The sequence below is a fragment of the Bombina bombina genome, chromosome 4 (assembly GCF_027579735.1).
Source record: "Bombina bombina isolate aBomBom1 chromosome 4, aBomBom1.pri, whole genome shotgun sequence".
Lineage (NCBI taxonomy): Eukaryota > Metazoa > Chordata > Amphibia > Anura > Bombinatoridae > Bombina > Bombina bombina.
Window position 1 is genome coordinate 800,686,000 of NC_069502.1, and position 16,239 is coordinate 800,702,238.

Here is a 16,239-nt window from a genome sequence, read left to right on the forward strand (position 1 = left end):
ACATATACACAGACCCCTCACTGTATCTTCTATACAGATATATATTATAGAGATGTTCCCTCTACCTCTCACACATACAGACCCTTCCCAGTACCTTATAGATATACAGTACATGTTATCACAGACAGGTTCCCTCTCACTCAAACAGAGCCAACTTCTACAAAACCTTAGTAGAGACGTTCCACCTATGTGTGGGGGTGAAATAGCATTAGAGTCACTATGTAATTTTACATCATAATAGCCCTTTGACTATGCATCACAAACAGCTCTCCATGTGCCTTATATACAGACATATACTATAGAGAGGTTCCCTCTGCACAAGTGAACACAAACCCCCTTCCCAGTACTTAACATACAGATATAATATTCCCTCTGTCTAATATGTACTGCACTTCTCCGCAATCTAATATAAAGAACAAAATACATAGTTTATAGAGCTTATATGGAGCTACATATCATGTAGAACAGTAGAATTGTGCTGCTCCTCCCGCAATTAGCTACACATTTATCACACACACACAGTATAAACACAGTTACACACACTAATACTGTTATACACAATCAATATTGCACACGTAAGACACCCATCAGTCTATATCTGATTTACTGACTTGGTTATTAGGCAGCAGAGAGTCAGCACATCCCAGGAAACAAACAGGGGAAAGTTCTATAAATCCCAGGATACAATTGCCAGTGTTCGTACCATCGTGATCTTCAGCAGGAAACCGCGAAACTACTCCCAGCATGCAGTGCAGCGGAAGCTGTATGCATAGCGTCACGTCGGGTAGAAGAGGAGGGGGGCCCAAGATTGATACTTTTGTTCAATAATCCTAGTACCTTATCTACAGGTATAGAATATTATATAGATATACCAATTGCCTCATATACAAATACCTCACCAGTGCATTATTTACATATAAATATTATAAATAGGATACCTCTGCCTCACACACACAGCCTCCTTCCAGAAGTTCCAGTACTTTATCCTCGAGTAGCAGCTAGATCCCTTGCAGCAAAAGGACCCGTGAACTCACAGAAGCCACGTGACTGCAGTGACCTCACCTCTTCTGTCCTTTAACCGGACTGGATCTAGCTACTACCAGGTAATATATGTGATTTAAGGAAGCGTGACAACTAACATTAACCGCCTATAGGTGGGGGACTGTGGGTGCAGAGAGTGGGGTTAAGAGGGTGAGCTGTGGATGCGGAGAGAGAGGGGTTAAGTGGAGGAGGAGGGGTTTATGTGCGAGACAGAGGGCAGCTGAGTGAGTATCTGTACAGGCTGAGGCTGGGATGTGAGACAGCGGTGCTGTGGGTCTGTACAGGGGCTGGGGTGTAAGACAGAGAGGGGTTGATGTTTGACCCAGAGGGGACTAATATTCTGTACAGGGGCTTAGGTGTGGGGCAGAGGAGAACTGTGAACCAGTATATAATTGGGGGGATGTGAGAGAGAGGGGGGCTGATAGGGGGATGGGTGTGTGAGACAGAGGGGGCTGAGAGTCTATACAGGGGCTGGGATGTGAGGAGGGCTGAGCATGGGCTGGCATGTGATACAGAGGGGAGGGCTGAAAGTCTGTATAGGGGCTGGGGGGTGAGACAGGAGTGTGTGTGTGAGACTGGGGGGGGGGGGGGGTGAGACAGGAGTGTGTGTGTGAGACTGGGGGGGGGGTGAGACAGGGTGGGGTGGGTGAGACAGAGGGGGGAGTGAGAGACTATATAGGGGCTTAGGTGTGAGGCAGAGGGGGGACTGAGAACCAATACAGGGACTGGTGTGTGAGACAGGGGCGGGGGGGGTAAGAGACTGTACAGGGGCTTAGGTGTGAGGCAGAGGGGGACTGAGAACCAATACAGTGACTGGTGTGTATGTGAGAGAGGTATCTGAGTCTCTACAGAGCTGAGGTGTGAGAGGGGCTGAGAGTCTGTACAGGGGCAGAGGTGTGTGAGACAGAGGGGACTGAGAGTCTATAAAGGGGCTGGGATGTGGGGAGGGCTGAGCATCTGTACAGTGGCTGGAGTGTGAGACAGAGGGGGGGCTAAGATACTTTACAGGTGCTTAGGTGTGAGGCAGAGGGGGGCTGAGAACCAATACCGAGACTACAGGGGCTGGGGTGTGATTGGGGCTGATGGTCCTTACAGGAGCTGAGGTGTGAGATGGAGTGAGGCTGAGTGTCTTTGTAGGGGGTTGGGTGTGAGACAGAGGAGTAGCTGAGAATCTATACAGGGGCTGAGTTGTGAGGGTGGCTCAGGGTCTCCACAGGAGCTGGGATGTGAGATGGAGGGAGGCTAAGAGTCTGTACAGGGACTTGGGTGTGAGACAGAGGGGGGCTGAAAATCTATAAAGGGGCTGAGCTGTGAGGGGTGCTGAGTGTCTGTACAGGGCTGGGGTGTAAGAGGGCTGATGGTCTGTACAGGTACTGGAGTGTGATACAGAGGGGAGGGCTGATATTCTGAACAGGGGCTGGGGTGTGAGACAAAAGAGGCTGAGAGTCTATAGAGGAGCTGGAGTATGAGACAGAGGGGGCTGAGAGTCTGCACAGGGTCTGGGGTGTGAAACAGAGGGGTTTTAGAACTTGTACAGGGTATGAGGTGTGAAACAGAGGGGGCTGAGAACCAGTACAAGACTGGGCTGTGAGAGAGAGAGTGGAACTGAGAGTCTTGTACAGGGTATGAGGTGTGAGACAGAGGGGGCAGAGAGTCTGCACAGGGACTAGGCTGTGAGACAGAGGGGACTGATATTGTGTACAGGGGCTTTGGTGTGAGGCAGAGGAGGACTTAGAACCAGTACAGGACTGGGGTGTGTGAGAGAGAGGGTCTGAGAATCTGTACAGGGGCTGGGGTGTTAGACAGAGGGGGGCTAAGAGTCTATACAGGGGCTGGGGTGTGAGGGGGGCTGTGGGTATTTACAGGGGCTGGGGTGTGAGACAGAGGAGAGCTGAGATCTTGTACAGGGGTTAGGTGTGAGGCAGAGGGGGGCTGTGAACCAATACAGGAATGCGGTGTGGGAGAGATACAGAGAGAGGGGTTGAGAGTTTGTACAGGGGCTGAGGTGTGATACAGAGGGGGGCTGAAAGCATGTACAATGGACGGGGTGTGAGACAGAGGGGTTTAGAGTCTGTATAGGGGCTGCAGTGTGAGACAGAGGGGGCTGAGAGTCTACACAGAGACTGGGATGTGAGGCAGTTGGGTTGAGAGTCTGTATAGGGACTGGGCTGTGAGACAGAGGGGGCTGAGAGTCTACCCAGGGACTGGGGTGTGAGACAGAGGGGGCTGAGAGTCTACACAGGGACTGGGGTGTGAGACAGAGGGGGCTGAAAGTCTACACAGGGACTGGGGTGTGAGACAGAGGGGGCTGAAAGTCTACACAGGGACTGGGGTGTGAGACAGAGGGGGCTGAGAGTCTGTATAGGGGCTGGATTATGAAGAGGGGGGCTGAGAACCTGTACAGGTATTGGGGTGTGAGAGAGAGCCAGAGGCTAAGAACCTGTTCAGGGGCTGAGGTGTGAGACAGAGGGGGCTGAAACCCTGTACAAGGGATGGAGTGTGAGACAGAGGGGGGTGAGATACTTCAAAGGGACTGGGGAGTGAATCAGAGGGGAGGGGGGGGGATACAGGGACTGTGCAGGCCAGTACAGGAGCTAGGCGGTGAGACAGTGGGGTCTGAGAACTTGTACAGGGGCTTAGGTGTGAGGCAGAGGGGGGCTGAGAACCAGTACAGGACTGGGATGTGAGAGAGAGGTCTGAATCTGTACAGGGACTGATGTGTGAGACAGGAGGAGGACGACTGCTATTCTGTACGGGAGCTAGGGTGTGAGGAGGCTTAGATTCTGTACAGGGACTGGGGTGTGAGACAGAGAGGGACTGAGAGTCTGTATAGGGACTACAGTGTGAGGGGCTGATACAATGAGCAAGCTGTATTTGAGGGAGTGAGGACTTGATGAAGTACAGTCTGTGTGTTAGGGTGATGGGTACAAGTCTGACCTGTTTATAATAATTGTATATTTATTACTTGTATATGTGTTGGGGTCACAGGAAGTCAGTCTGCATGGTTGCCCAAAACAGGATGGAACATAACTGGGAAAAAGTTTGTAAAAAATGTTTCTTTTTGCTATTAGATATTATTATCATTATTACTGTTGCTATAATTCACCATTTATGACTATCTTAATGAATTTAAGAGAGGTGAAAAGTAAAGGGTGGCATGAAGCCATTTAACTTAATATGAAGAGGAAACCACATCCCAGAGTAATGCAAAAAAATATAATAAAATGAAGCACAAGCACAGCTGTTCAGTGGGTAGTAGGTATATTATGGACCAGTCTTACAGCACATGTAGTAGGGCAAATACTTGGTGTCCAGTATTTGTTGTGTCCTAACTTAGCAGCCTCATATAATTTGTAATTGTATCCTATCTTCAAGGTAATATGTGGGTTGTATGATTTGGGGCAGATTCCGTTGTGAGCATAAACAGCAGATGAAGAACTAAGGTGCAGCAGGACAGAGCTACTAGTTTGGGATAATCCCATAAATTACAGGATGCCTGGTAACCAGGGAGCTGTGGCACTTAGAGTTTTACATCTGCTTCCTGATTTATCAGATAACATTGCATATTCCTGTGTACAGTCACCTTATTTTGCTTCTAATGAGCTTAAAGGGACACTAAAGTCAAAATTAAACATTGATGATTCAGATAGAACATGCAATTTTAAACACCTTTCCAATTTACTTTGATAAACAAAATGTTTTGTATTCATATCGTTTTGAGTCACCAGCTGCTCCTGAGCATGTGCAAGAAGTCACTAAAATATGTATATGCATTTGTGATTGGCTGATGGCTGTCACATGATACAAGGGGTGTGGAAATAGCTTTGAAATTTGTCAGAAAAAAATCTACTCATTTGAAATTCAGACTAAGTGCTATTGCATTGTCTTGTTATGATGCAACTCTACTGTATTTACTGGCCCTTTAATATTAAATAAATGTGTCACCCCATAATGTCAAACATGCTATATAAAGACTGTCACATTTTATCACTTTATGTTATCTGCTGCATATGCATCTGGTCACACGCAGAGCCGTCATCAGGGGATGAATAGGGTGACTCCTGTCAGGGGCCCAGTGGGCCAGGCAGACCCCATGAGGCAAGCACACCTGTTATTTAAAAATAAATTTTGGCAGCCACCAGAGGGCGCTACAGCAGAGTGCTATTGAGCATGGGAAATGTCATTACAAGGAGTAAAGCATTAGCATTTGAGAGGATTTCTGAGTGTGCACTAAACCACTATGCACAGTGTAAGAGAGACTTGGCATTTCAGTTTGTACAGTGTGTGCCTGAGTCAGACAGCAAATCACTTTCATTTGCAGAGTAGGTAGGACTTACTTAGTAAATGTTTTTTTATTTATTTGGGCAATTTCAGATTGTAACTTCAGTGTGGTGGGGCCAGGGGTCCATAAAAGCACTTTTTTTTTTTTTGCAGTATGCAGCAGTGTATTTATTATTATTTGACAATGCTGTAGAAATTCTATATTTAAAACCATGCAGAAATGTTTCTTCCTCAATACACAAATGGTAGGTGCCCTTTTGGCAGATATGATATTTTTTATATATATATATATATATATATTACATTCCAGTGTACTGCCTCTTTATGCAAGGACTTTCCAGATGTCAGGAGACATTTTATCTAATATTTTTACATCTGCATAAAATGTTATTCTCCCAGGCTAAGATTGCTCAGTGTTTGAAATGAGACAGGTTAACTTAACACTATTCAGTTTACACTACAGTTGACCTAATTTTGAAATACATACACACAAGCCTTAATACTGAATTCAACCAGATTTAATGGTATGAGACCTAGTGCCACAGCTTATGGTTCCACCAAGACCATATAGAGTACAGCATTTTCAAAATCCATAAGTAAAGCTGACAGATGGAAACATTTGTACACCAGATTTGAAGTGGTGCTCTTGGTTGGGACAAAAAGGGGGAGGAACCCAAACATATGTCAACCTTTCAAAAGTACTTTTTTTCATCTACCCATTCTGACAGATCAATAATGTACAATTTTGAATTCACAGAAGTATTTTTGTTTGCACAAATACAAATATGATTCTTTAAAAAGTGATCTCTTAATTTCTTTTATCATGCATGTCACACACTGTTTTTTTTAGGGGATGGCAATATGCAGAAATTTTACCTCCTGTGAGTGTTTCTGTGGGTGTCTGTGTTTATGTCTTTATGCTTTTGTTGGTGTCTCTATGAGTGTGCATGTTTTTTTTCTGTGGATCTCTCTGTGAGGGTTTGTGTGTCTATCTTTGTGCATTTTCTGTGGATGTCTCTGTGAGGGTGTGTGTGTATGTATGTCTTTGTGTGTTTTCTGTGGGTGTCTCTATTTGTGTGTGTGTGTGTATGTATTTGTGTGTTTTCTGTGGGTATCCGTGAGTGTATATGTCTTTGTGTGTTTTCTGAGGCTGTCTAGGTGGGTGTTTCCTTGGGTGTATGAGCAAGTTTGTGTTTGAGTTTGTGTCTATGTGTGTGTGCATTGTCTGTTCCTTTTTAGGACATTTTGACCTTACTGCTGATTATTCACAGACTTTGAGACTAATGAGACCTTTCTGGAAGTCACCAATCCACCACTTAACCTTTAAATTATTGTTTAGGCATTGTTGTCATCATATAGTTGGCATCTTCCTTGACAAAAAGATAATCAGAATTCCATATTTTGTCTTGTAAATCTCCTTTTTTTACAAAACTGTAGTCTACCTCATTACTTGTCAGGTCAATGTAAACAAGTGATGAGTGTCTGTGTTGGTGTCTGTGTCTGAGATTGTTTGTGTGTTTCTTTGCGTGTCTGCTAGAGTGTCTATATGTGAATCCTTATGTGTGTCTGTGTGTTTCTGTGTTTGTGTGTTACTACCTTTACAACATTTCCAAGTTTGACTGCACTTAAGAATAAAGTGCATATATACATTTTAGTCACTTGGTCAAAAATTAAACATGTCAAGGGAGGGGGGGCTGATCAGTGGTTAAGTAAGGGGCCCCACAATTTCTAGTGGCGGCCCTGGTCACACGTGTACTGTTAGATTGCTCATAAGTGAAATAAATATGTTTAATATCACTTAATCATCTATTTACTGTAATAAAAATACAGGAAGAGCTCTGATTATTTCTGATCTCTCACGCTGTTGTCTTCCTTTCTTCTTGCAGGTGTCACATTTATAGCATCAGACTCAGTCACTGACGATAAACAAGATGAACAAATACAGGAAGCAGATGGCAGAGCAGTTCCTGAGTCAGGCCCTGGGCATCATCTGCCTGCTGACCGGAGAGGTAAGAGCTTCTGGGTAATGTCATGTGACACTGGTCCTATTTACTGTGCTGCTTCTGATACACCAGACCTATCTTACTTACCCTAACTTCAGCTCACCCGATCATCTCACTTAACCGCACCAAGAACATTTCACTAACCCTAACTTCATCTCACCGAAACTGACCATCTCCTAACCCTAACTTTATCTCACCCAGACCATCTCACTAACAGATTTATTTTTTTTGCACATTAGCTTTTTTTTTACTTGTGAGATAAAAGATGAGCAAATAACAAAACCTTTCCAGAAACAGTCTGACACTATCTGTCCAGTGCTGTAAATGTATATACAAAAAGAAGTTCTTGTACAGCTGAAGCTATGAAATGTTACATGTTGTCATCATCCGAATCATCTTCTTCTTCTAAAGACTCCTTTGCATATTTTTCTGCTTCTTCCCGGACATCTTTGGGAGCAACTTCATGTTTTCCGTTAGTTATTTTTCCAACCCAGCTCAGCTTCAGCTCAAAAGATTTGTCCTTTACTTCATCATATACGATGTAGATTATTTTCGCCACCTGTTTGACCACTTCCCGGCAGGTCATGTCTTTCATCTGAAGCTTCTCTATTTCTGTCTTGGCTGCCTGTTTGGCTTTACAAATAGAGCAGCCCCAGTATCCATAGGAAATACCAGATGGATCAATCATATACAGCTGACAACCATCATCTTTATTGGAATATCCCATCATGAAACTTGTGCCAAATGGTCTGACAGCGTACAGTGTATAAGCATGCACGTGCATAGCTACTCTGTTCGCAAGGTGCTTTATTGGGATATCATAACCGTAGTTTGACCTGAAGTTGGAAGCTTCTTCTCTAGCTATATCTGCTAAGGATCGGGAATCTGCAAGGAGTCCAGCACTACCATTCCAACATGTTGATCAACATTAAAGATCCTTTTGTTTGAACCTTCTTCATAGAGCTTAGACAGAACAAGTTTCTCTACACCAAACCCAACACCATCCTTACACCAGATAGCAATGGCCGTGCTGCTGTTCTCAACTGCTTTAGCTGCATATTCAACCTGAAACACTCTGCCATCTGGAGAGAACGTGGATGTTGATAGATCATACCCGGTACCAATGGAACTCATCTCTCCGCTAACAATGCGCACCGGCTAGTGAGACTGCACTTTGTGCCATCTCACTAACCTTAACTTCATCTCCCTAACCATAACTTTCACTCACCCCGATCATCTGACTAACCTTAACTTCAACTCACCCATACCTTCTTACTAACCCTAACTTCAGCTTACCCAGACCATCTCACTAACCCTAACTTCAGCTCACCCATACCTTCTTACTAACCCTAACTTCAGCTTACCCAGACCATCTCACTAATCCTAACTTCAGTTTACCCAGACCATCTCACTAACCCTAACTTCATCCCACCCAGACCATCACACTAATCCTAACTTCATCTCACCCAGACCATCACACTAATCCTAACTTCATCTCACCCAGACCATCACACTAATCCTAACTTCATCTCACCCAGACCATCTCACTAATCCTAACTTCATCTCACCCAGACCATCTCACTAATCCTAACTTCATCTCACCCAGACCATCTCACTAATCCTAACTTCATCTCACCCAGACCATCTCACTAATCCTAACTTCATCTCACCCAGACCATCTCACTAACCCTAACTTCAGTTTAACCAGACCATCTCACTAACACTAAATTAAAGGGACATTCTACTTTTAAAATTGCTATTGTTTAAAAAGATTCACCAGTTTTGCATAACTATCACTATTATACAAATATACTTTTTTGCTTTATTATTACCTGTATCTAAGCCTCTGCAGACTACCCCTTATCTCAGTGCTTTTTACAAACTTGCATTTTCAACCACTAGTGCTGGTTCCGACATAACTCCACAGGAGTGAGCACAATGTTTATCTATATGGCATGCATGAACTAGCACTGTCTTGCTGTGAAAAGCAAATAAAAACCACTGAGATAAGCGGTGACCTGCAGTCACTTAGAAACAGGCAGAGATTTGAAGGTTTAGTGGTTATAAAGTGTCATATACGTTAGTTATGCAAAGATCAGGAATGGGTAGTAAAGGCGTAATCTATCTTTTTAAATAATAAAAAAAAAAAATCAAGTACATTGTCCATTTAAGCTCACTCACCTGCACAACCCTCCAACACAAATCCTCTCCCCGCAGAAAAAAATATACTAATCCTAACATCCAAGACCCCTCCCACCATAAAGAAAAAACCCACTCATAAAATGTCATCTCATAACATGTCATCTATTGCAAAAACTTACCGAAGTTACCACAGCACCGAAGGAACCCCCTATCAATCAAGGGCTCAACATTTTGCCCCCCCCCATCACACCCTCTAAAAATGTTCTAGCAATGTAAATTTTCTTGATCTCATGTCCTCAGTCTTTAGCAGCTTTTATCATAGAGGTCCCACAAAATTATCCATTTATATTTTATTTATTTATATGTTTTGTGATGATCGAGAGAAGTAAACAAGAACTTGTTAGTCCAGGCAAATGGAGTCTGATGATTTATCTCATACGTATTATAGGAATACACCATTGTGAAGAAGAGGCTCTCCCACAGCAGCGTTCAACAGCTGAGCGGAGAGGTGAGTACTGCTGGGGAATGTGACATTATACACAGTGACTCCCTTTACTGACCCATCTGACCCTGTGTGTATTTCCTGCCTTCTGTCTGTGTCTCTGTGGGTTCTCAGTAACATTATCCTGGCTCTGTCAGTAAAAGTGTGTGACGGAACCAGTCCCTGTGTCAGCGCTGAATGAGTTGTGTGTGTTTCAGGTGCCTATAAAGTGTGATGATGTTGCTGTGTATTTCTCTATGGAGGAGTGGGAGTATATAGAGGGACACAAGGAGCTTTACAAGGACGTCATGATGGAGACTCACCAAGCACTAAGGACTATGGAGACCCCAGGAAATGAGCGCTCAGGTAACGCTGTGTAGTAATAAATATCTCACTGAGGCAGTGCACAAACACTATTGACGTGAGTGACACAGCAAATCTACAGTGAATCCGTCATGTGTGATCTAATGAGCTGTCTGATTATAAACTAATTTTATACCCAACAAAAATAATAAAAACACAGTTAAAGGGTCAAGAGGAATTACTGTTAAATCAATTTGTATATTCATTTTATATATGTAAATGTTTAAGTGCAAAACAGATGCTTTGTTTTGTTCTTAATTTAATACATTTAAATATATATAAATTGTTTCATATCTATTTAAAAGGACAGTATACACCAATTTTCATAATCAAAGTTTTTTTTATTAAGGTATTTATCCATACAATATTCATAGCATTACATCCTGAATATTATTCTCACAATATGATGACAAACTGATGTAGAAATGAAAAAGAAGAGAAAAAAATAAAATAAGAATAAGATACATGAGCAACCTCAAGATTAAATTCCCCAGAAAAAAATACCTGAGGTATGGCATAAACATGGTATATGATGATGCTAGTAAGTCACTCGTATATACATTTCAGGTCTTGCATTGATACCTTAGATTTTTTATTTTTTATAGAAGGATACCCTAGTACCTCTTTATCCAGATATACTGCCTAGTAGAGTGATACTTTAGTCTGGACAACTTAGAGTAATAACATTATCTTAAAAGGACAGTCAAGTCCAGAAAAAACTTTCATGTTTTAAATAGGGCATGTAATTTTAAACAACTTTCCAATTTACTTTTATCACCAATTTTACTTTGTTCTCTTGGTATTCTTAGTTGAAAACTAAACCGAGGAGGTTCATATGCTAATTTCTTAGACCTTGAAGGCCGCCTCTAATCTAAATGCATTTTGATAGTTTTTCACCACTAGAGGGCATTAGTTCACATGTTTCATATAGATAACATTGAGCTCATGCACGTGAATTTACCATGGAGACAGCTCTGATTGGCTAAAATGCAAGTCTGTCAAAAGAACTGAAATAAGGGGGCAGTCTGCTGAGGCTTAGATACAAGGTAATTACAGACGTATAACATGTATAATTATAACTGTGTTGGTTATGCAAAACTGGGGAATTGGTAATTAAGGGATTATCTATCTTTTAAAACAACAAAAATTCTGGTGTTGACTGTCCCTTTAACTGAGAGATACAAGTTTTACTATAAAATATATAACATCTATTATAATGGAATAGATATAAAATATGATTGATACAATTTAGCAGATTAATATCCCTGAGATATTCACCATATTGGGTGAATAAAGACTAAATGATAAAGAGTACTGTCTCTGTTTTAAGGAAAATCTTAGTCAATCGGGGGGGATGAGATAATACAGCAGTAACTATATAATGAAAAATAAAGAACCTAAATTAATTATGGCTTTGGTTATTGGGTGTTCCACTGAGTATAAAGACGGAAGCTCTAAATATATATACGTTGTACAATTCCTTAAGGTAATCGCTTCCGTAAATTTGCAGTTTCACTAACCCGGTGTGATGCGCTGTGTCTCTGTTGCTTCTGCAGCGTTGCTCTGTGTCTCCTGCTCAGCGCTCCCCACGGGAGCTACAGCAAAGGAAATGGTTCCGGTCTGAACAGGTGCATAGGATATGCAGGGAACCTCACCTCTTCCCCAAGGTTAAATGAAATTAAAGCAGCCAGGTCCTGGCACACTGTAGTAAGGTCTGGGTAAGGTAAAGAAATGAGCCGATACTTCTTGCTTGAGAAATAAAAAGCTTCTTTAGGTCACCGGCTCATTTCTTTACCTTACCCAGACCTTACTACAGTGTGCCAGGACCTGGCTGCTTTAACTAAATATATATACGGGAGGACAATGAACTGGTATAGAAAAACTTAGTTGCGCACGAGCTGACTGCATTAAACTATTTAGGAATAAGCACCTTGATTAACAGAATTCTGGATTAGAGAGATACTGTTTGGTGAGGCCATGTCCCCTAAAGCAGGATAAACCTATTGGAATCTCTCAAAAATACATATTGAAAGCTATTTTATACGGGCCATGTTCATGTATAGGAGTCTCCTAATGATGTTGTGTAGCCTTATAATAAGCAGTCCTCATATACTTGCACTCCGTTAGGGTAAATAATGCTACATTAAGGAGTTAGAGATTCTAGCGTCTAAAAACAATACTAGGCACCACGTGTTAACATTGAAGATATTAAGAGTTGCATTTGGCATCACAGTGGCTGTCGTAAGTAGACATATAGTAGCAGGTAACAATATCTCTCCAATACAGAAGTTTATATAACTAGGACATCCCTATACATATCATTAAGTAATTAAGCACTTAGAGGGTGTAAATTATGCAGATAGAATAACTATCAGAATAGCATTATCTCAATGACCTATAAAACAGTATAAGATAGGGTGAGATATAGGAGAAATGGGGATGTGGCTCATCAAGCTATAGAGATTAATTGAGTTAAATGTATTACAATTACCCTAAAGTAGTAAACTGCTGCAAGGTAAGCGCTAGGATAATTATTATATTATGAGAAAGCATTGCTGACCCTACAACTAAGCTTCTTCCAAAACATCAAGTTGTGAGCCGGTCTACCACACAGACAATAATTATTCTCAGAGCTCTTACAAACATATTAGCACCCACAGACTTAGGATAGTGTAAGAAGGATTGTCTTGCCGCCCCGGACGCTAGCGGCTCAACATACATTAGTTTATCCTGAGTTATTAGTGCTAATCTATTTGTTCTATAATCGAACAATACTTCTAAGAAAATTAACAGAGCTCTAAAAGGCATATATGTCAGGCAGCCAGCAATAACACATATAAATATAAAAGTGCAAGGATAACAGGATATTTATACTCATTAAACTTTGCAAATTCTCATAATATACATCACCACGAAAGGTAGATTTATACAACCTTAGGATCAGGATAAGAAGGAAAAGAGCCTCAGTCAATCAAATATTAAGAAACTTATAAAGCAATGATATAATAAACCCCTAACATTGGGGAGCAAAAATTAAATGGTTTCTTGAGTAACATATGGGAGCGCTGAGAAAACCTAATATAGGAGTCTCTGCTAAGTAGAGTCAAAGAGGATTTATCTTTTTAAAAAATGTACATGTTTATTATAACAAAAATTTAAAAGCAATGATATTAGGCATTAGTCGAATATTCAAACCTCAGAGTTATATCTGGTTTACAAGAAATAAATCACAAGATTTGGTAAACATAGAAGGTACTAGTGAAAAAAATAAAAAAACAAAAAAATATATATATAAAAATGAAAAAGTAAAAAATAAAAATATAAATATATATTGGGTGCAATTGCTCCAAAAAATGTGTGTATTATAAAAATGAGTGAAAAAAATGAGTGAAAAAAATCAAAGATATCAAAGTTGTAAAAATAGGTGTACACCTTTAAAAGTCTTAATGTCAAATTCCTTGTGGGTGATATTTGTGAAAAAATGTGGAAATTGTGAAAGTTATATATATGGTGTGAAAAAGTTAATTAAGAATAATCCCTTGTTGTAGAAATCCTAAAACTCTTCTAGATGATGGTTTATATCCAATTATATCCTTTTTGGGATGTTGTTGGTGGTAATTAGCTCCTAATGTTCCTAGTGTTCCATTAGTTGAAATGAGTCTTCAAAATGTCTTCATTATCCTAAGTAAAGATAAAAATATATAGTGCAATATTGCTAATAAAATGTGGCTAAAATGGTAAAGAACACACCAGATAGGGACCTGAGCCTTAAATACCAGTGTAATAGTCTACGCGTTTCAATCCTACTGGATCTTTCTCAAGACTGGTATGGCTCTGTATAATCCCTTGTCTTAAATAGGCTATTTGGTCCCAAAAGAAAAACCGCCAAAAAAATGCGCTATTTCCATTTGTATCCCTTAACGTTAGTATGCTGATCCGGATGTTCTTATTAACTGGATTTGGGCTATTAACTTCCTGTCCTTCTATCTATTGTCCTCTGTTGTATCTCGTAATCGGAACTGATTGCTCTGAGGACCGAAACCGGAAGTGGCGTTCTACGTATGACGTCACTTCCGGAGTTTCGTTTTCATTCCGTAACAATTGGAGGGAAGAATCCCTATAGCGGGATGGTGGCTCAAGTCCTTTATCGGGAGTACAATTACCTTACAAGATATAGCCACAGATTACTGAATGACAATCTAATTATTATAATTTAAAGTATATGGATGCTGCTACGAATTCCCTTAAACACACTAATGCTCCTGTATGTTAAAACAAAAACTATACCTTAAGGAAATATTAAAACCAATTTGCTGATGTTAAAAGCACACATTTGGCAGATGTAGAAAATCTACATTTATCAGATTTTAAAACTCACACTCTTGCCAAATATTAAAAAGGATGTCAAAATGAAATTGCGATGTATCCATTAAGACCATTATATAAAGGTACATCTTGCAAAAACATTATAACAATGATTTAAAATTAAAATATTGAATATAAAATATTAGCAAATAATTACATGTTAAAAAAATCATTTAAAATTTTTAATTCCAATAAACCATTGTCTAAAATTAATATAGAAAATTTGTACATACACTTAGCGTACTATAATGTTTATTGAAGCCACATGTGATGTTTGACTGAATTAAAAATTATAAATTATATTGATAATAGAATTAAAATTACTGATGTCGCCTGAAGGACGCTATAAAATTTCTATTATCTGTTAGACGATACTGGAGTGATCAGTCCATAGAGAGATCCTTATTATTAGAAAGTCCCAAAAAATTTAAAAGATTATGAAAAATCTAAAAACTTCTTAAAACCTTGTAAATTGTCGTAAAAGAGAGTGTTAATAAACAGGGAGATATTATAAAATAAAAATTGAAGTTAAAATCAGACTTAAAAGTTGGAATTGGAGATGTAAAACAAGGTTATGGCTACTCTTATAATAAATGTAAAATTTCTGTATTGCCATTAAAACCTTTGAGGAATACGCAATCTAAGTTGAAAATCCATTTGGACTCTTCTCTCAAGAGTGACTTTTCGAAATCCCCTCCTCTCCAATTCTTTCTAATTTTGCTTATTCCCATATATCTAAGAGTTTTGTTGGAACTATCGTGGACTTCTTTAAAATGTTTATATAGGGGAAAATCTTCCTTTTTCCATTTAATCTGTAGCAGGTGTTCTCTTATCCTGTCTTTGAGTTTCCTGGAGGTTTGACCTATATATTGAAGTCCACATCCACACTCTATTAGATATATAATGCCACTGTCTTGGCATTTGATCATATCTCTTATGTTAAAAACCTCTCCTGTTATTTTAGATTTAAAAGTCCTTGTTTTTCTACCATGTTTACACGCTTTGCATACGTGGCATGGGAAAAAACCTTTTAGTTGTTGACCTAAAATGTTGTTTCTTCTATTATTCAGAGTCTTTGGAACACTTGGTGCAAGAATGTTTTTCAAATTTCTTGTCTTCCTGTAAATAAACCTGGGTATTTCGTTCAGGTCTTTTCCGATGATGTTGTCCTCCTTCAAATAGTGCCAATTTTTTCTTATGATGTTTTCGATTAGGAATCGATTCTCACTGTATTCGGTTATGAACGGTACTTCCAATCCTGTAGACTCTTCACGTGTTTTCTGTTGTTTATATTGTAACAACGGTTTCCCGTCCATGTTCTCGATTTCTTCTATGGTTTTATCTATATTATCCTCTTCATACCCCCTTTCAAGGAATCCCTTCTTTATAATCTTTGACTGTTCCCTCCATTTCTTGACGTCTGAGCAATTCTTTCTTATCCTCATCATTTGACCTTTAGGAATGTTGGTCTTCCATCTCTGGAGGTGGCAACTTGTTTGATGAATATAGTTGCAACAATCCACTTCCTTGAAATATGTTGAGGTAGATATCTTGCCTTTCTCA

General features: G+C 40.1%; 1 protein-coding gene and 1 pseudogene across 1 annotated transcript; one reads left to right on the forward strand and one right to left on the reverse strand.

Annotated features, from left to right (window-relative positions):
- Positions 1–7,205: 7,205 nt before the first annotated feature.
- On the forward strand, positions 7,206–15,805 carry LOC128657874 (gastrula zinc finger protein XlCGF66.1-like). The gene is made up of 4 exons (XM_053712303.1): positions 7,206–7,331; positions 9,916–9,975; positions 10,167–10,314; positions 15,747–15,805. Exons 1-4 carry the CDS (start codon positions 7,254–7,256, stop codon positions 15,803–15,805), a joined length of 345 nt encoding a protein of 114 aa, XP_053568278.1. The 5' UTR covers positions 7,206–7,253.
- On the reverse strand, positions 7,677–8,498 carry LOC128655605 (proteasome subunit alpha type-3-like; annotated as a pseudogene).
- Positions 15,806–16,239: the final 434 nt, after the last annotated feature.

Excerpts from the sequence above, each read along its gene's own strand:
- LOC128657874 (XM_053712303.1), top strand. The coding sequence starts at position 7,254 with ATGAACAAATACAGGAAGCAGATGGCAGAGCAGTTCCTGAGTCAGGCC. Across the intron at positions 7,332-9,915 it reads TCTGCCTGCTGACCGGAGAG|GAATACACCATTGTGAAGAA; the intron begins GTAAGAGCTTCT and ends TACGTATTATAG. Across the intron at positions 9,976-10,166 it reads TTCAACAGCTGAGCGGAGAG|GTGCCTATAAAGTGTGATGA; the intron begins GTGAGTACTGCT and ends TGTGTGTTTCAG.